General features: G+C 39.1%; 1 protein-coding gene across 4 annotated transcripts in view; it reads left to right on the forward strand.

Annotated features, from left to right (window-relative positions):
* The window catches only part of LOC126354877 (myocardin-related transcription factor A-like), a 306,159-nt gene that overhangs the window by 274,547 nt on the left and 9,380 nt on the right, over nucleotides 1-22,232 (forward strand). The window contains exons 8-11 of one of the 4 annotated variants that reach the window (XM_050004891.1): nucleotides 4,971-5,126; nucleotides 8,879-9,495; nucleotides 14,607-14,968; nucleotides 21,149-21,323. In XM_050004891.1, coding sequence (XP_049860848.1) covers nucleotides 4,971-5,126; nucleotides 8,879-9,495; nucleotides 14,607-14,968; nucleotides 21,149-21,323 — 1,310 coding nt within the window. The remainder of the gene's footprint in view (nucleotides 1-4,970; nucleotides 5,127-8,878; nucleotides 9,496-14,606; nucleotides 14,969-21,148; nucleotides 21,324-22,232) is intronic. The other 3 variants (XM_050004892.1, XM_050004893.1, XM_050004894.1) reach the window with 3 other exon arrangements.

Raw genomic sequence — 22,232 nt, forward strand, 5'->3', positions numbered from 1 at the left:
GTACGCGAGATTTCCACACTCCTATACATCCCTAGGTCCACCATTTCCGATGTGATAGTGAAGTGGAAGCATGAAGGGACACGTGCAGCACAAAAGCGTACAGGCCGACCTCCTCTGTTGACTGACAGAGACCACTGACAGTTGAAGAGGGTCATAATGTGTAATAGACGTACATCTACCCAGACCATCACATATGAATTCGAGACTGCATCAGGATCCACTGCAAGTACTATGACAGTTAGGTGGGAGGTGAGATAACTTGGATTTCTTGGTCGAGCGGCTTCTCATATGCCACACATCATGTCGTTAAATGCCAAATGACACCTAGTGTGGTGTAAGGAGTGTTAACATTCGACGATTGGACAGTGGAAAAACATTGTGTGGAGTGACAAATCACAGTACACAGTGTGGCGATCCGATGGCAGGATGTGGGTATGGCGAATGCCTGGCGAACATCATCTGCCAGTGTCTGTAGTGCCAGCAGTAAAATCTGGAGGTGACGGGGTTATGGTGTGGTTGTGTTTTTCATGGAGGGGGCTTGCACTCCTTGTTGTTTTGCATGGCACTATCACAGCACAGGCCTACAATGGTGTTTTAAGCACCTTCTTAATTCCCACTGTTGAAGAGCAATTTCAGGGATGGCGATTGCATCTTTCAACACGATCGAGCACCTTTTCATAACGCACGGCCTGTGGCGGAGTGGTTACATGACAATAATACCCCTGTAATGGACTGGCCTGCACAGAGTCCTGACCTGAATCCTACAGAACACCTTTGGAATGTTTTGGAATGCCGACCCATCCTAGGCCTCACCGACCGACATCGATACCTCTCCTCAATGCAGCACTCCATGAAGAATGGGCAGCCATTCCCCAAGAAACCTTCCAGCACCTGACTGAATGTGTGCTGTGAAAGTGGAAGCTGTCATAAAGGCTAAGGGTGTGCCAACACCATACTGAATTCCAACATTACCAATGGAGGGTGCTACTACGTGTCTGGATATGTTTGATCACATAGTGTACAAAGGTCAAAAAGGTGTTTGACCCTCTTAAACTATGTGGGGTCCAACCGAGTGCAGGATCCAGTTACAGAGTTATGAATTATGTAACCTGCTGTCATGTCTACACAATAATGCGCCAAACTAGGGAGACGAAGACAATTTTTGTTGAGTCTAGGTTGTCAAGACATGGTTCTACCGACCACTGTGATGGTTGTTTTTGAAGTTTTTCTGTGCCCACAATTGTATTAATAATATAAAAAGATATGCTGTAATACAGTAATGAAATTGCTTACCTGTAGAATACAGCAATAATCTATCTCCAATCAATCAATCAATCATTTTAGATATAACAAACTTTGAGAATAGCCTGTTAAATTTATTTCTGACGCATGAGACATTCTCAAATTCATCTGATCTCTTGTATCAGAAATGGCTCTTTCAGAATATTACCCTCTATTGGATAAATTTCTGAGAACACCTGTGAAGTGGAGTGAGGCAGCTTTGTTGCATATTCCCCATATTCTTCAGTTTGCTCATTGAGGAAGCTAGAAAGGATACTGAAAAGAAATCTGGAAAATGAATTAAAGTTGATGGTAAAGAAATAAAAATTTTAAGATATGCCAACAACATTGTAATTGTGGCAGAGGCAGCAAAGACATTGGAAGGGCAGTTGAACATAATGAACATTGTCTTAAGAATCGTTATAAGATGACTTAGCTAAATCTAACACAAGAGTAATGGAGTATAGTGGTGGAACTAAGTAATGTGATGCTAAGGAAATGGAATTACAAAATCAGATGCTGAAAATGGTAGGTGTGTTTTGCTATGTAGACAGCAAAATACCTGATGATGGGTGATGTTTACATGCTATAAAAATATAGACTAGCAATAATAAGAGAGTATTTGCCTGGAGTGTAGCTTTATGTGGGAGTGAAATGTGGAGACTAAACAGTACACAGCAAAATAGAACAGAAGCTTTTGATATCTGTGAATGCTGAGGATTAGAGAGCTAGATCAAGTCACTAATGACTGGATACAGTTATATCACTATTTGCCCGGGATGGGCATACTATAACACTTCATTTGCTTGAGGCTATCTACTGTCCAATAAATTATACAAAAACTTGGGGATAATAATTTCGAATGACTGGCACATTGCATTTACTTACCTTATCTAGCCAATAAACAGTTTCCTTGGGTTTGGACTCTCCACAATCGCCCCCAGCTGTAACAAGTAATCAACTAATATTCAAGATGCTATCTTACAGATTATATCTTAGCAGATATTCATTTGAATGTTATACTGAGCAGTAAATGTTTAACAAAGTGAAAGTAACATCTGGTGTGCCCTAGGGAAGTACAGTAATACATCTGATGTCCTCAATATAAGTAAATAATTTATTTTATCTAGCAAGCAGCACTGTCAATTTGCTTACAAAAGACGGTGTTATCTGCAGGAAAGTATTGCAATTCATGATCATAAGAATGTGCTAAGGGACTAGTGTGAAACTTCCACATTGTGTGATGAAAATGACGTGTGTGAAACTTCTACATTGTGTGATGAATAGCAGCTGTCTTTAAATGTGGACTAATTTAAGATGATGACTATAATATACACGGAGTATCCAGTACTATTCAATTACAAGATGAGTGGAGAACACCTGGAGTAGTGTACATCATTTCAATATATAGGGGTTATACTAAGATGCAACATGAAATGGGATGATGAATGCAGAATTTGGATTTATTGGAAGGGTTATGAGGAAGTGTGGTGCTTTTGGAATGCAAATCACGTAAAAATACTAATGTAACTAATTCTAGTGTGTTGCTCCAGTGTTTGGAGTCGTCATTAAGTAGTCGTGACATGAAACATCAAACAAATTCAGTTTTGTGTTTCTAGGATTGTAAGAGGTCAATGTAGCTCATCCAGAAGTGTAACAGAGATGTCTGATAAATTTATAAAATTGTATTTGAGGATGATTGTGGAGCAATTGGCTGTCTCAGCCTTATGTCTCATATAGGGTACATAAGAATGTGGTACGGGAGATTAGGCCATGTACAGATGCATATAGGCCATAATTTTTCCCACACTGATTACTCAAATGACAAAAACTGCTAATATTGAGACAATGTACCCTCCACAGGGCACTGAAAATATAAATTAAGTAACAGTGTGATGATGAAATGAAACACATGGTGCATGAGTAAGCAACCATTTCAGAGATTACTAATCCAGGCATTAGTAAAATTGTGGCTCAGTGCATAGATTGCAATTTAGATTATTTTTGGAAGAAATATTGCACAATGCTGTTTGAGATGTGTTCCTTCCCCATATTGTGTACTCGTCAAGTCATGATGCTGCTGTTCATTAAACAGGATATGGCCTGCATTACACTGCATATCTAACCCTTGCATTTCAAACAGTGGAAACTCCAGGTAGGAATATAAACAATGTAGGAAAAGACAGAGTGCTACTTACTATAAAGCAGACACGTCAAGTTGCAGACAGCCACTATTAAAATACAATCACATGTAGCTTTTGGCCCAGCCTTCATCAGTAAAATACACACACACACACACACACACACACACACACACACACACACAGGGGGTGGGGAAGGGGAATTGATAATAGTGTGTTGGTGGCGGAGTGTGCAGGGACTAGAGTGCCAGCAGGTGCAGTGTCAGAAGGTTGTGGGGCATGGAGGTGGGGAAAAAAACGAACAAAAAAGGAGAGGAGCGGCCAAAGACAGGCAGACAAGTTGGCAGAGAATTGCAGACAAACAGGGTGGGAGACAAGACGGGGAGGAGGTGATAGGACAGAGGAGGTGAAAACTGTTGGGTGGAGGGCATGGGGACAGTATGTTACTGTAGGTTGAGGCTGGGATAATCACAGGAATGGAGAATGTATTGTAAGGATAACTCGCATCTGTGCAGTTCAGAAAAGCTGGTGGTGGAGGGGAGGACCCAGATGGCTTGGGTAGTGAAGCAGTCATTGAAATCAAGTGTGTTATACTCAGCTGCATGCTGTGCCACAGGGTGGTCTACTTTGCTCTTGGCCACAGTTTGGCGGTGGCCATTCATCCTGGTGGACAGCTGGGTGGTAGTCATACCAATGTAAAAAGATGTGCACTGATTGCAGAAGATCTGGTAAATGATACAGCTGCTTTCGCAGGTGGCCTGGCTCCTTATAGGATGGGTCAGACCTGTGACAGGCCTGGAATATGAAGTTCAGGATGGAGTAGGATGTTGTGCAGGTTGGATGGCTGATTGAACACCATTGCAGGAAGGGTGGGAAGCATCTCGAGCAGGATGTCCCTTTTTTCAGGGTATGATGATAGGTAACAAAAGCCCTGATGAAGGATGTGGTTCAGTTGTTCCTGTCCAGGTTGGCACTGTGTAACAAAGGTGACACTCCTTTGTGGCTGGTTTTTGGGGGTGTTGAGAGGATTGGGCGTGTGAGGGGAAATGACATGGGAAATCTGCCCGCAGACTAGATCTGGGGCATAGTGCCTGTATGTGAAGGCCTTGGTGTGTGTGTGTGTGTGTGCGTGTGTGCGTGTGTGTGTGTGTGTGTGTGTGTGTGTGTGTGTGTTTTAATTGTGCCTGTCTGCAACTTGATGTTTGTTCTTTATGGTTAGTAACATTCTGTTTTTTCCTACATTGTTAAGTCTTATATTTGGTCTGTCAGTGTATTGTCAAAATATAGTAGCTATTTCTTCTCTTACACATGATTTCCACCCATCAATGTGTGTCATGAGTGTGTAAACACACCTGTAACTGAATAAATATTAGCTCTCACTTTGCCATAATCCATTTGCAGCTAGCGACCTGGTGTTGCAAAGTACTTGTGAACCTATCCACTCTGCGTGTGTGTTTAATTTTGTTTTTCTCATGTGCCCCATCCTCCCATTTACTGTCTCTACTAGCACTCTGCACGTTACTAATACAACTCACTCCGTCACTCCAGTGAGCGACCTGAAGGCGGAGCTGAAGCGCCGCAACCTCCCCGTGTCGGGGTCAAAGCCTCAACTGATCGACCGGCTCCGGCCATATGTGGCCGAGCTGTGTGCTTCTCCGGGCCCTGCTCCCAGCTTCGCCGGTGATGAGTCGCAGTCACTTTCGGGTAAGGTGTCTAGTGTCAGGGGACGCAACGGTGGATGGGATGTTTTGTTAGTATGTGCAGGTACTATTTTTTTTGCTAGTAATACATTAGATGAGTTCGTAGCTTATTGTTGAAATTTTAAACCCTGGGAAATGTGCGAACAATGAGTCAAAAGTTATTAAGCGGGGGCTCATTTGTTGCAGGTAGCTTTAAGCAGAGCTGTTTTTGCTCGTCATCCCTATCTGCCAGTTACTTTGATTTCTCTTACGAATGAGTCACTGCTGAGTGATTCTCAAGAGTTCTGCACGAGTTGTGCCTCACAGTGATGTAAAGGTGGTAACAGGACTAATGAAGTTTGATCCAATCACTTGTAAAAACTTAAAAAAGATTACGCACACGTGAATTATTCTGTAAATTTGATCACCAAGATAAGCTGCTGCTTGAAGAATCAAGCCTCTGTATTTGACTTAAGTAACACTATGATGTCAGTAATAGAATAAAATCTGAGTGGAGAGACAATGGGGCTTGTAAAATGTACTCCTTGACGAACACGCACGAGCATAGTGTCCATGTGCAGAGCACTCGTGTTGCAGATGTAATTATTGAAAATTTGTACAACCTCTGCAAGGGGCACACTTTTATGAGCCTTCATCATTTCTTACTTGTGACCGATGTCTTTTGCCATAATATCTATAATGACATACAATTTTCTACCAGTGGATATGATAATAAAAGAGTTGCTCAAATTATTCGTTACTGTTGACACAATAGTGTTAACCTAAGTGAGTACATTGGCTTCATTTTTTATTTGCTTGATGGTGACTTGTGTGATTAAAAGTGGTAGCCAGTAAAGTTTGTTTTAAATGAGCAGTTTTAAATATTTACAGACTGTGAGGCACCAGCTACGTAAAATTGACAGGACTCAGCATAGTGTTAATTTCAAACTGAGTAAGTTGATCACTCCTGAAAGAGATACAGTTCAGCTGGCTTGTTGGTGTCATTCACTGGTGTGTATGGGTATGATTACCACCTGTGTTTACTCCATTGCCTCCCCCACACCACACCTCTCCATTGTATATTGCTAGTATTCTTTCAGCTCTGATTTTTCAAGATTAAAGCCTTTTCCTGCTTTAATTTTTGACAAATAGTGTTTTTGTGAGAAAATTATAGCTGATCATATGTGACATCATTTCTCTGTGATTTGTTGTATCCATAATGAACACATGTCTTTTGTACAATATGCAGAAATATAACTTTTGAAACCTGCTGTGGTAGAAAAACTGTTGTAGAGCCATCAAATAGTAATTTATCCACTGTTAGATTTGTATTCGTTTTGATACGGCATAGTGACCCAGAATAGTATTTAACAGTTTTTCATACAGAGTTTTTTCAGTTGTGAATTATAAATTTTTGTCCAGTGAAATACAACCTTTTAGGAAAAATGATTTTGTTTATAAATTAAGCAGTAATTACTCACTTTTCCAAATCTTTACCAAAAAAGGGAAGACAGTTCTTTAGCTGCCCACATCTACACAGTTTACACACCTTAAGTCTTTAATCAGAATTTGTCCTCTTCATTGCTTGCACTTTCTGTCTTTGGCCATAAGTGCCTCTTCCAGCCGCAGTCTACATCCCCTTGTTAAGTCTTTTTCTTTATTTTTCTATTTAATCGAGAAATAGTTTCAAAATTGTCATGTAACATGAAATTTTGTTATCAGCAGTTTTTATTGGTGACTTAAAGGATGAGTGTTGAGGTCTTGACTCGTGAGGACACAGACAGTTCCCTCTCCATCTTTAACCAGGTTTATAACTCATGGTCAGCTGATGCCCTAGTCATCTGCCACAATGTACTCAGTTGAGTTCAGCAAAGTGAACATTCAAAGTCTCAGGGAGCACCTGTGGTTCTCACACCAAGACAAATTCATAATTATGTAGTATGCTCTGTGTGCTTGAAAATGACTAATCTGTGTTCTAGTTTTGTGTTGCAGGCTATTTTGTTAAACATTAACATAGCTTTGATATAGTTAATTTAATGAGTTTAACCATCTTTATAGATCTTTGTGTAACTGATAATATCCTGCTTACTAAGTGTTAATTTCCCTCTTATACTGTACTTCCATAAATCCGGAGTCCTGGCTGAATTTCCTCTTTAATCCTGAAATGACTTATTGTCCACATCTCTTTCATCACTTTTGAGTGATTAAGGAACATCTGCTCCCAAAAACTAGGATTTATTTTTCTTGTTCTTTGTGTCTATATGTGCTGCAATTTAGTAAGTATTATTTTTTCTCTTTAGTGTGACTCAGGTACATATTGGAATTTATTTTTCTTGTCAAAGTTCTTTGAGCTTAGGAGTAACTGTAAAGTTATTTATTATGATAAAGTATATTGTCATTGAGCAAAGTGATACAAGAGTAATTTTCTTTTCGAATCTTCTTGGGAGATTTCTTTCAACATGTCAGACCAGGAATCAAATCCAGAACTATATTTTTGCAGGGGATACTCTTAACTACTGCACTATCTGGGCATGACTCTTCATTAGTGGGATACTGAACTTTGGCCTGTTCACATCAAATTAGTGATAAAGCACAAGTCAAATGATGCATTTGGAGAACTGAGTTTGCATTCTTGGCTTAAGTGTACAAGGTTCTTTCCAGTATTAAAAGTGAACATAAATAGTAAAACCTAAACTAGGGGCTGCCCTCACAACTTCAGCTGTTCCAGTACCTCACACGTATATTCCAAATGTCATATCTGGAGTGTAGGGCCTATTATGCCCAAAGAATGGGTCACGAGTTACGTGTGGGCAGCTCAGTTAGCAGGATCATTGCCTGAAATTACGAGAATCTGGCTGGGAGCCACAGTTTTGATCTGTAAGGACATTTCAAAACAGTACACATCCTGTTGCAGAGTGAAAGATTCATTCTGGGATTTTCTGGTTCTTTCTTTCCCCAGTTCGCATTTTTTCATATAGCTCATGCAGTTCCTTATTTCTGGCACAGCAAAACAATTTTATTTTTGACAATCCAAAGCTTTGAAGAGAACTTGCGTAATTGAGATTAGTCAGTAGAAAAGTGTGTAGTAATACTGTGTGAAGAGGTGTTCATAAACTGACATGACACATTTTTGAAAACAATTAATAATTACTGCTTACCAGGACTTAATGCAGACTTCAAGTTCCAGACACATAAGATGGTATTAGATGCAAATAACAGTAGGTGTACCCTGTCTACTAAGTGGAAAATGAGAGAGGAAGTTCTGGAAGTGCATTTCTGATGCTAGAGCCAACAAAACCGTCTGCCGATACGAATTGGGCGTCTACTGTCTGATACAGTACATAATCACAAGTATGAGAACTAAATGATAAAGTACAAAATTTAATTATTTTACATAAAAAAGCTTTAGTCACACTTAATGGAATAAATGCATGACTAGTACTTACCTTCTGGTGATGAAGTACTAAGTACTGCTGGTAAATAGATTTAATAGTAGTTTCCTCTAACAAATTCTCTTTTTGATACAATTAATAAACACTTGGGAAAGATAAAAATCTATTTTTTTTGTCTGACCAGCTGCCTATTTCCATCCATTTCTACTCTGTTATAAGCGTGAAAAATTTAAAAGTATTCGCAACTGTGTTAAAAAAATAAAACTAGAGAGATTTTGTGTACTTTTCAGGCATGTAGCAAAAGAGACGGAAGAGAAACCTCTCATTAAGTGTACAAGACATAGCCCGAATTTGTCGTTTTAAAGTTAACACTTACATTACCCAGGCCTCTCGACAGCTGATGCGCCATCTTCACCGGCGGACACAGAGTCGACGGCCGCACCCAGCCCACCTGGAGTCAGCGCGACCGGCGGTGCACCATCGCCTGCGCCGTCTGCTGATGTCGAGATGGAGGCGTGCGGCAGTCCCGCTACGCCGGCAACACCCGCTGCCACGGAGGACATCATCCGCGACCAGCAGCGGCGCATCGAGGAGCTGCAACGCCAGCTGCACCAGTCGCAGATGCAGTTGCAGCTGCAGAAGATGCGCAGCAAAGCAGCTGCGGCGGCGGCTGCAGCACAGACGCAGACCCGGGCGGCCGGCGCAGCGGGTACTGTTGCGACACCTGCCACTGTTTCGCAGCCCCAGAAGCTCATCCTGCAGCAGCACCTCCAGCACAAGAAGGCCCAGCAGCAGCTGCAGCAGCAACTACAGCAGCTGCAGCAGCAACAGCAGCAGCAGCAGCAGAGGCAGCAGCAGGCTCAGCAGCAGCAGCAACAGCATGCTGCCTTTCAACAGCAGCAGCAGCAGCAGCAGCAGCAACAACAACATCAACAGCAACAACAACAACAACAACAACAACAGCAGCAGCAGCAGCAGCAGCAGCAGCAGCAACAGCAGCAGGTATGTGAACGAAGTTTACAGTAGCCCATGATGAATGCAGTCTGCGTCAGTGTAAAACGGTGAAATATTGATTGTAATTTATTCATCTGTCAGTGTAACATTTTTAACCATATTAAAATGTAAGAAGCAAAGATTTTCTGTTTTGTTCTACAGTATTTATTTATTACTAACCAGTTTTAGCTTATTGGTCTATATGACCTGACGGGCAGGGTGAGCAGCAATCTGCACTGTTGGTATATTGGAAGGTGTCATTGTTGAGTGTCTGTGGGAGGATACAAGATAACTTAGACAAAATTTTTAGTTGATGTGATGAATGGCACCTAACTCTGAATGTAGGGAGAAGAAGAAAATTCCTGTAATGTTTGAATACAGCATTAGTAGTGTGCTGCTCAACATAACCACATCGATTAAATATCTAGGCATAATGTTGCAAAGTGATACGAAATGGAATGAGCAAGTAAGAATGATACTAGTGAAGATGAGTTACTGACTTTGTTTTACTGGGAGAATTTTAAGAAAGTATGGTTCATCGGTAAAGGAGACAGCATATAGAATACTAGTGTGACCCATTCTTGTGTACTGCTTGAGTGTTTGGGATTCCTACCAGGTCACACAGAAGGAAACATCGAAGTGATTCAGAGGTGGGCTTCAAGATTTTTTACCAGTACATTCAATCAACACTGTTTTGTGGACTCGAGTGGGAATCCCTGTAGGAGAGGCAACATTCTTTTTGGTGAACAATGTTGAGAAAAGTTAGAGAAGTGGCATTTGAAACCGACTGTAGAATGATTTTACTGTTACAATTGTACATTTTGTTTAAGGACATCAAAGATAAGATAAAAGAAATTAGGATTTGTATGCAGGCATATAGGCAGTTGTTTTTCCTTTGATGTATTTGCAAGTGGAGCAGGAAAGGAAATGACTAATACTTGTGCACGGTAGCCTCTACTGTGCACCGTATGGTGGCTCATGGAGTACGTGTGTAGGTGTAGTCAGGTAACAGCTAACTAATGTCCACAAAGGGCACAAGTGTGCACAAAAACCAAAGTTGAAATTCCGTGGTTTTCAAATTTTGATTTCTTGTGCTCTGGTGCTTTGCAGATGCTAGTCAGTTGCTACCTTATGATGGCCTAGTAAGCTAATAAGTGGTTAGTAATAAACAAAAACAAGTGGAATGAAACTGTATCCAAATCACTTGAATTCTTGTACAGAAGATACCTCAAAATTTACTACTAAACTGTTTTTAATAACAGTCATTTAGAAGTTTTACGTATTTTACTCACATTACCATGGTATATTTACAAAATACTTACTGTAGTTCACATGCTCTACAGAACAATATAGTTGAGTTTTCTTGTTCAAACTGTGACATTGTCATCCATGAGTATTTAGCGCTTTTCAACTGGCAGGGTAAAGTGAATCAAATCTCTGTGCTGAATGTTTTTATGCCCTTTATGTTTATCATACATTTTAAAAGCCATACGTTTTATCGTCTATGCATAGAATATTAACTGGCATTTCGAAACCATAGAATTTGTTGTGATGGATGCTGCAATTGTGCAGAAATTGGAAAGCATCAAGTGTATATTGGTTTTCGTAGAAGATCTCTTAAAGGTTCTTAAATTTTTAAATTTTTTAACATAGGGTGGCACATGTTCCTTTTTATTGAGGTCATAGAAACTGTGACAGTTTACTAAATGATAGTGCTTATGCATTTGGAAGCTGAAAGACAAATTGCATTGCTGCTTGCAAGGATTTTTGATGACCAGGTGAGCTGTATTTTCTTTGCCCCACACAATTTTAGTAATTCTTGGAGCTAGCAATGTAATGGTCCTCAGACAAATAGTTACCGGGTACACTCTGGAACAGGTGATTATGTCATGCACAATGCTGTGGACATGTACATTTACTGGAAATGCTGCCAGTGCTTTCACAACTTGTGCAAAAACCTCGTTGATCAAGCTATTCTTTGAGATGCAGAAAAAAATGATAATTACTGAGTAACAGATCCTGCTACAACTTTCTTTTTTTGGGGGGGGGAGGGGGGGGATTGAAATGTTCTCACCTGAGAGTGGTTACCAAATATTGCAGTGTGTGGGTGTGTGTTGTTCTGGTGAAAGGCAGCTTTGCATATTGTTCGTTCTGAATGACATGCCTGTTAAAAGTGTTTTGAGGATACGCCTTAGATCTTAGCCACAATCTTTGCACAGTAACATTCACTATTACTGTGCCTCTTATACCTGCTTGCTCACAGAACACAGTTGCGTTCATTTTTTTCTTGCGTATTAACCTTTGTGGGAAGATTGCAGCTTTGAAATTTTGAATAACACAACTGTACTGTTTGTTGCTTAATCTTCACACACACATAAGGCAGCCATGTTTCACTCTTAAATCATTATGGGAGGGCAGTGGGGGGTTCGAATGAATTCTCTCTCTCTCTCTTTCTGGCATCAATAAAAAGTGTGTGTGTAGATATAATTCTTAGTGGATATATCTTTTGACATTTTAAGCCTTGCTCAGTTTCTGATAATTCAATTTCTCTTTATAATTCAGCCCATTGCTCCCAGTTGTTAATTCATTCATTTCATTCACTGTTTCATTGACCCATTCATTCACTAACATTGTTCCATGTACACCTGCAAGAATCAGAACCTTCAAGAACTTGGAACAAGTCAAGGTATTCGTGAGCAGAAGTGAAGCAATTCTTCAAAAAATGAATCTGTAGACTGTATTTGCCAGTGAACTGTCACTGTACTGCTTAGTACTATGCCGGATGAGTGTAGCAGAAAAGGAAAAGCTGCTACTCTAGAAATAGCTGTTGTCTAAACAAACAATGGAAAATCCAGGATGGATTGTATCGCTGTACAAAACAGCCACTCCTCTCTTCTGTTAGTAGCTTAATATTTGCTTGATTGCATTGGCATTTTTTATAGAAAATAATTACTTACCTCAGTCACAACAGAAGTCTGTTTAAATTACAATGAACTTTGATGATTTGTAGAAGGTGTGAGTATTGAGGACATTTTTAACTTTCTTTTAGATATGTTTTTAACTTTCTTTTCAATTGAAAAATGCAGGAGCAGTGTAAGTAGGAGCAGTTGTGAAGATAGGCTTGATGCTCCTCTCATCATCTCGCACTTTGATACGTGTGGTGTCTGTGGATGATTTAGAGCCCCCAGCTAGCTCAAGTATCAATACAGAGAATGTGTCAGAGATATTAGAGTTCTAGGTGACAGCCACAGCTCATGATTATGTCAGGTGCAGCATCCGCAGCAAGTATGAGGGATGGCATTACCCTCTGACGAGTGTTTACCGGTATACCACAGCCCGGTGATTGTGGCCAGTCTCTTGGTAGTCACTGAAGCCTTACGCACATACCATTAGATAGCAGAAATCAAACAATGGAAAATCCAATATGGAATGTAACAATTTTATAAAAAGGAAAGTTGTCACTCACCATATAACGGAGATGCTAAGATGCACATAGGCACAACAAAAAGACTGTCACAAATGAAGCTTTCAGCTCATAAGACCTTCATCAAAAATAGATGACAGACACACACACACACACACACACACACACACACACACACACACACATACCTTGTGATCTTCACTGTCAGTCATCATCAGAACCATCTGTTTTGTTCCACTGGTGTACAGATTTCTGAAATATGTGAAACTTAGTTCGCTCGTGAAGACCCATAAATGCTGCGAAAGAAGCTTCTTAGTGTTACTTTATAATATCCTCAATAGATTTTAATATTTTATAAAAGCTTGCAGCCCCAACAAGACCACAGTTTTAACATAAACACGTCCACACCTTCTGCCACCCAAGTGCATTTAATCATTCTTATCGAAAGTGTTTGTCGATTGAGGTATTAAATCTGGAGGTGGGCTTTTAACTGATGCAATCACATTGTATTTCTTATGGTTGTAATTTAGATTATAATTCAGCTCCAAATTTCCTCTGAGTAAAACAATGTTCTTTGTTTTTATTCACTAGAAATTATTTCATACTCTAGTGCACCATTTGCCATGTTGCTACACTAATTTCATCATTAAATTCATACAGATCATGTCTGAGCTGCTTTCAACTGTAATTGCTCACTTACTTAACTTTGAAAAATGGCTAGTTTTCTATAGATGTGTGGTACAGTGTCACACTGCATTATACCAGTCATTTTTTTCTATTACTTGCAGTTCACATAATATGGCATTTACAAAATTATTAATGTGTTTCTGCTTGTACAGTGTTTAGTAACGATCTTAAAAATTTAAGAATTCTTTTAAACAAATACATGTTTTAAGATTTTTTGACTTACTCTGCATCCAATAGGTCCATTTCACTTAGGATCTCGAGAAGTAACTTCAGCATATTTATCTTTTTTGTAAATATGTATTACTTTTTCTTGTTTTATGACACGTTCTACATTGGTGAGACTCAGCATCTCCGCCATTAGATAGCGTAACACTTTGACCTTGCATGGGTAATGTTTTGTGATTTGGTCTTACCCCTGGATTGTGATATATGCTTAGACAACTCGGCTGCACTCTGGACTTATGTTGTTTATTAATTTTCCTTATGATCCCCACTGTGTGTCAAAAATTATATCTAATATGATCCAAAGAAACATATTGAAATCTACTGTTCCAGTACATGTTAACAACAATGTCTGAAATTTCCACCTTAGGATGGAGGATTAAACCTCTGAAATGTGTAGAGGAAATAAAATAAAATGTGACAAGTAACAGTAAACTTGTCCCAGTCACTATCAATAACAGTCACAGCAAAGCCTAACTTAAAATGTTTGGATTTAAAAGCTTAAATAACATAATTTCCAAAATAAAATCTTTATCTCAAATATATAGTTTCGAAGATATTGTAGACAAAAAATATGCTTATTTATAATTTGTGTAACCATCATTTTTGCTACTACAGTAACTTTGACCAGAAATCGTAGTTAGAAATACCTTAGCCTTCCGATTACATACACTTAGTCCGTCCAACGATGGATTCAAGAATAAAGTATAGTTGTATATGTCACAACTGAAATAGAAAGCTCCTCTTCAAGAGAAATCTTTAAGACAATTCATATTTCTTTTAACAGGTTATTAATGCCAAGGCAAGCCTTGCAGCCTTCCTCCAGAGTCAGAACAGCCATCACCAGCAACAGCAACAACAGCAGAACAACAACAACAACAGTAATCATAACAGCAGCAGCAGCAGTAGCAATAACAACAACAACAACAACAACAACAACAATCAAAACAGTAACACGAACAACATGCTCGTCGGTAGCAACTCTAGCAGTACAGCAAATGGCCAGAGTGCCCACCCACACATCCGCCGCAGCATCGTGCTGGACCAGCAGCAGGCAGCACTTGTCCTCAACCACATCAACCTGCAGAAGGTTGCTGCCGCGGCTGCTGCCGCAAGTGTCAATGGGCTCACGCAGCCCGGCCACCACAGGTACGGCACGTAACGAGTTCTGCTCACTTTGTAGCTTTTTTTCTTTATTTATTCAGCAGCTAGTTAACTGGCACTACCCAGGTGTGTATTTATTATTAACTTCCAGCATGCTAGAATAATTGCAGGTCACCAACTTCTGTTAATCAATTCAACAGAAAACCAATAAAAGTTGCAAATTTCACTTTTTTTATTTGCTCAATGACTAGTTTTGCGCTGGGAGCTGTACTAGTTGTGGGCTGGGAGCCATTTTTAAATCATCCAGATAGTTAAAATGGTATTTCTAAAAATATAAGAACCGTGTCGAGAAAAACATATACATATTATGAACTGCAAATGAACAGTTGTGATGCATACAGAATTATCTTTATTTTTGGAAACACCATTTTGACTATCTGGATAATTTGAAAATGGGAAAAAAGTGAAATTTCCAACTTTGGCTGATGGTTTTCCATTGTACTTGTATTTATACCATCTTGTATTAGATAGGAGAAGGAACAAAATCTGTATACAATTTGCTTTCAATTATTTTTATGTATTGCCCCAGGCATGCCTTTACCCCTCCTTAAAAGTGACATACTTTCCTTAGATTGTGGGACATGTTATACCAAAGTTTGAAATTTCTCCACGCATTCCAGAGTTGGATGGCTCAGGATTATAGGTACGTAACCCACATTTCTCTGGAAAAATGTGAGAGATAACGAACATGTATTTCTTTTATTGCGTATATAAATAAATAACAGACATATAAATCATTCAAATAATTGAACTACTAAACATTTTAATAATGATTACAGAAGGTTATGTATGTCTTGCCAAATAAAACTTCTTTGGTTTTTGCATATTTATTTCTATTGAGGGAGAAACTTCTTTGAAATTATATTTAGAGAAATGGATCTTTGTTTTCTTATTTTACAGCTACAGCCAACAAATGTTGAGCCTATTTACATTTTCCCCATTTGCAGACTTCTTTTGGTTTGTGATGTGTTTTTCCAGAACTGAACATGAGAAAAAGTGCCCTTAAGTCTTTTATTAACCACAAGTGTGGCTTCTTTTTCTTTGTTGATTGTGTCACAGCTTACAGCCATCTGTGTGGTACCTATAAAGGTAATCACCTTGAACTTCTTACTATCTTTGGAGGGTAAATGACAGGAGCAAAATTGCTTTAATGCTTATGTTTTGCCCTCCACAGGAATCACTGTCCAAATTAAGTATTCATTTAGTTTTAGAAAAATAGCTTATCTGTCTCGGTAAACTTGATGCAATTTCTTGGTCACCAATGGGTACAATACCTTCGCCTAAGACATATGTGTATCCCGTATTCAAAATATCATCACGAATTCCAAGGTTATGCACCCAGAACTGGCATTTATAAAAAAGCATACCTGTTGTTAGTACTAGAGAAGGTATAGTCCTCTCAAAGTCAAACATCAATACCGGGTGAGTGCCACTGCTTGATTCCCTTGCCTGGACATCTCTTGACTTATCTAATTGTGATTGCTGCAACTGGATATTATGCTCTTTTTTCTGAACCTTCTCACAAGGAATTCTGTTAATAATGAAATTTATCACATCACTGACTTATACCTTTTACTGGGTGATGAAAATATACATTGAACTAAGTATTAAAACTGTGCTGATATAGATAACAGTGATACAGGAGTAGTGTTCATAGATTTACAGTCAGGTTGATAAATGTTGCATGTCTTACACATATTCAGATGTGGTACAAGGTACTACTGACAAGTATCTTTTCAGCAGTAATGTAATTGTATGCAGGAAATTTCTTTATGAAACTGCCAACAGTAACTTCTTGTTCTTGGCTTGTCTCTTCAGTTCAATGCCAGGATTATAGTTATACCAGAAATTTACAGTGCGCCCTGGAAGAACTTACTGTATACATCACAGTCTGTCTGCCTCCATTTCACATTGCAGAAAGCGAGTTTGTATCATCACCTTAAAAGACAAATTTCCTTTTATGAATTTATTTTCATCTCTGACACTTTTTGTTCAACCCATTATTAAGACTTTTTCATCACCCAACCCGTTTTGCAATAGCTAGAAAATACTGGCTTTCAGTGTTTGTAAGATATTCTATCATGGTAATTTTTAGGACAAATATGGAACACTTTTAAATATGACTGTACTGGAATGAGCTTAATAATTGTCAACATATGCACCTAATCACTTTGTTGCTTCAGATTCCTCATGTACTTTTTTCACTGACTGAATTTGGTGCTCTTTTACTTCTTCCCGTGATGAACTGCTCTCCCCTAATGGCTCATAATCCCTGGTTGTCTGAATTAATAAATATTTCTTTCACCAAAGTTTATGTCTGTATCTGAAAATCCAAACATAACATAAAAAAGCAATTGCATAATATGCCTGACCCATATAATAATTTATATGATTATGTAACAAACTTATGATTGCATCCACTTGGAGTTTTCAAGCTTCAAACTTGTGCTGTACTTTTTTTGGAGTTCGTTTTCTTATGATGGTATCCCCACTAGATAGCACAGCAGTCTAACTTTTTAACTTTGTGGATTAGGGCCTATTGCTCTGAGCTATACAGTTGCACATGCCTGCCATCTGCTTCACTCCCCTAGATGACTTAGGGGAGTCGTATGGCATAGTATTTTGGGGAAACTTGTCAAACTGAGAAAAAGTTTTAAGAGTGCAAAAGCATGTAACAGGACTCATTTGTGGTGCAAATTCAAGAACGTCATGTAGAAACCTGTTTAAGGAACTGGGTATTCTAGCCACTCCTTCTCAGCATATTTATTCCTTAATGAAATTTGTTGCAAATAATATGTCTCTATTTCCAACCAGGAGCTCAAAACATAGTATCAATACCAGGACCAAGGAGCATCTGCATAAAGGCCTAAAATTACTTACCTTGGTTGAAAAAGGGGTCCAATATTCAGGAACATACATTTTCAGTACATTGACAGCAACCATTGAAAACTTGGTTTCAGATAAAGCACAATTTACAAAGAGTCTGAAAGACATTTTGCTAGCCAACTCCTTCAACTCTATAGACGAATATCTTAACAGGGACTGTTAGACCAGCTTAAGTAAAAATGTCTGCTCCATTCCAGTTTTGACAGCACTAGGTCACAACAGCGGAGATCAGGTTGTTGTGTATGATGAAGTTATTAAAAGTGTGTAACTGTGTTTCATTGTGACAATGTATTAATTTTGTAAATATTAGCAGTTCCAGTTTTATTCACGTATTTTGACAGTTTCTTCACAAATGATCAGGGAAGTGAGTCTTATATTTTAATGTTATAGTGTCTTTTACATTATACATTCTGATATGTTCCACATGCATGAGAATCATCTCATTTTTCTGTCTATGGAATGAAAACTGAATCTAATCTAAGTCTCAGTCCCTTAATACTTTTATCCAGGTAGTGAACAATACGTGTATAGGTGCTGGTGAATCATGAGCTACTGTGTCAGCACATGCACCAGCTCTGCGCTGATTTTGTTTGGTTGGGGAAGGAGCCAGATTGGACATATAGTTACTGCCCCTGCAGTCACACCCCCTGTTTGACACAGTTCAGAAAATGTCAAGTGAGCTGTGAGTGCCCTATTTGGTGATGAAGAAAGTAGGTGGTAAGAAACTTCTGACCCATCAGAGCCATAAAATTGTGTGGAACATACACAAGTTTGTCAAGGACAAGGCTGATCTAAAGCAGCCCATAAATTTGAGATGTGTTCTGTCACATGTTGCCAAACGGGTGATTGACAAGAGAAACCTATGTCACTTATCACAGCGAATAAGAACAATCATAGAGAGAAACTGAAAGCAAAGTTGATGATTCATGAGTTATTTGGAATATGATATAAGGCTTCTACAAATTGGTTGCTGAATGCCCAACAATGAGCACTTTACTTACAGTGTTAAAATAAGATAAACAACTGGGAGCTTCTGTGTTCTACAAAGAGAGTCTTAACATACTGGGACTCAGTTATAAAAGAGGTGGCTGAGATTAGAATGAACAGCAACAATTTCAACAGAGACCACGACTACATACTGAGTAGGGTGTGAGCGCAGGCTTCGGATGTCAGAAAGAAGGAACATAGGATGCTTAATGCTTGTAGGAGGCAGGAGCGGTAGCTTCAGATGTGGCACCGGCCCTTTGTGTCACCTGACGTCACTCAGTCTTGCGGCGGGCCGGAGCTGACCAACTCGCCTTCTGCACATGCATCGTTTCGGCCCTCTCTGATTGGTGTTAGCAGCTGTAATTCTAGGTATGTAAGTGGGAAATAGTGGCAGTCCCAGCAGTCAGTGGTTTTACTCCTGACGATGATCGTGGAGCTATCCATCAAAATCTCGAGAATTTTATTGGAATTGACACGGCTTGAAAACCGAGAAGATTTTATCCAGTCATGCCACTGTAAAATACTCAGAGGACACGTTGGTTTACTTTTTATTATGTATGTCATTGGCCTATTTCAACCTTTAATGATTTTCAAGCAATTGAAAACAATATTATAAACAACAACAACAACAATATTATAAAAAGGATAATTGCTACTCACCATATAGTGAAGATACTGTGTCACAGATAGACACAACAAAATGAGATTTCATCCAACAGGGCCTTTGTTGAAAATAGACCGCCCCCCCTCCACACACACACACACACACACACACACACACACACACGCGCAAATGCAACTCTCGTACACATGACCATAGTCTCTGGAAGCTGAAACCAGTTGAAATAGGCCATCCACATGGATAATAAAAAGAATACAGCCTACCTGGACCATGACTTGATTCTCAAATCTCTTGCACTAGCACCACATGAGTCAATGTCACGTATTGTTTGCACTTCAGCGTATCTTGAGGCTGTTGGAAAACAAGTATTGTTTATGGAGCCCTGCCCTTCTCAATTCTTCAAAATAAATCTGAATGTTACCTAAATCGTCAAAGCTTCATCTCTAAATGTAAGACGACCCCTATACACTCTAGTGAACAACATAAAAATGTTGACCTCAGCAGAAATAATTTAATCTGCAAATATAAGACAACCCTATATTTTTTGAATGACGAATATGGGAAAAAAGTCTTGTCTTACAATTGGGTAAATATGGTATTTACAAAGTGGAACTATTACCTTATTAAAATATAAAACTAAAGCAAAATGCCAGTTTTCAAAAGAAGTATGTTACATTCACATTGGCCGATTCAAATAAATCATAGAAGAAAAGTTTCATAGGAAAGGTGAAGAAGTGTGTGCCTTCACAATGCCGTCACATTTCTAAATCGAATGAAAATTATCTTCCAGTGGAACAAACTATTGACACAGTGTACAAGCTGATGGTTCTAATAGCAATGATAACAATGGTGGAAGCAGCGATGATGCTGAAAATTATTGCCAGACCACTTGTACAGATGACACTTACGTGTGTGGCACCAATGGGCACATTTCAGGAGTGTGCTGCCTGACAATGTAATACTTTTGAGATGGGTAGTACGAGCCCTTGTGCACGTTGTCAGCCCCATGTGGATACTTTTTTCTCCTGATGTGCAGTTTGTAGCAGATGCTGCTGCACCTCACTAACTGTAAGAAATTTGTTTGAAATTCCGTCAGTATTAGCAGGACCATACACATTTGCATATCTTTGCTGGAGCCCAAGATACAAGGAATGACCAAGATAACAATGGAATGTGGGCAGAGGATATAGAAACATGCAAGAGAGACATGGATGGCTATAACTGAAGACATTATAATGTGTGGAAAAGTCTAGAGGAGGCTGTTATCTAGAAGTGGATGCCAGCCAAGTGGCTATTTTTCCTCCTCCTCCTCCTAATGATGATGATTACAGTCATCAACTGATTTCATCTTTATGAAATTGTTCTTAACATACCACTGATCTGTTTCCAGAATATTGGAATTATTTATTAATACTCATTTCAAGCACTAAAGTTCATTAGTTAAAAGTAGATCCCAATATTGCTGACAGTATTTTCATGGTATACCTGATCATGTTAACAGTGGATGTAAATGCTGGCCTAAAATTACTGTGATTGTCTGTCCTTATTATTTCATTTTTATGCACTATTTTGTTCTTAGGATCTGAAGAAAATGCTGTACTAATACAAAGCAGAGGCAGTATTTACACAACTCAATATTTTTCTAAAACTGATGATTTCTCGTTTTACAGGACCGCATCATTACCGAACTTCTTGGGCTCGTTTGTGACACAGCAGTCATCTATGGCTGATGGAAGTGTCAAAGTAAGTGTGACACAGGCAGCACCTACAGAAGCCACAACGGCCGCTTTCATCATTCCAAAGGTCCCACCGCCGCATTATGACGAAGCAACGAAACATATCGAGGTATGTGTTTGTTACAGATCCGAAACTATACCATGTCTTTTGGTGTCTCTACATACGCGTATGTACCCCACAAGCTACGGCAGAGCACATGACAGAGTGTACTGTTGCTAACCATTCCCTTCCCTTCCCTTTTCTGTTCCACTAGCAAATGGAGCAAGGGAAATCTTATTGCCTGTCGGCCAGTGTATGAGCTGTAACCTCTATTATTTTGTCCCTGTTGTCCTTTTGTGAGGTGAAGTTCAGAGGCAGTACACTCATTCTGTAGTCTGCTGCAAATGCTGATTCTCTAAATGTTCATAATAGCATTTCATGACACTCTAGTACCGTTTGAATCAACTTGTATCGAATCTAGCAGCATGCCTGCTTCAGTGTGTTCCACTTTAATCTAACCTGGTCAGGTCTGCACAACATTCTGTACATGGTCTTCTTTATAGAAACACTACTTTTTCCAGAATACTGCCAATAAACTATAGTTAGCCATTTTCCATTCCTACAACTGACCTTATGTGCTCATCCCATTTGCTGCCATTTTGATACTTTACACCTAGATATTTAATTGAGCACCATACTTGTCAGTGAAGTACGGGTCTTAGAAATGTAAGGATATTTGTTATGACATCAGTGTAAAGTCAGAACAGACCTGACCTCCTGGACATACACTGCAGCTGTTTGTTATACAAACACAGGTTATTCCAGAATGCTGATATTTATACAAACATCAACTATTCAAGAATATACCATCATTACAAATATAAGATATTTCAAGAAACTTTCAGCAACGGTAAATACTAAATGACAAATAATTTCTGGCAGATGAATTCAAACTGTCCTCCCACAGCATGCCAGCTAACAAGCTAACCACAGTGCTATGCTACAGGTGTTAGCTCACAAGAGTTTGTCCTGTAGCAT

Source organism: Schistocerca gregaria, chromosome 3 (assembly GCF_023897955.1).
Source record: "Schistocerca gregaria isolate iqSchGreg1 chromosome 3, iqSchGreg1.2, whole genome shotgun sequence".
NCBI lineage: Eukaryota > Metazoa > Arthropoda > Insecta > Orthoptera > Acrididae > Schistocerca > Schistocerca gregaria.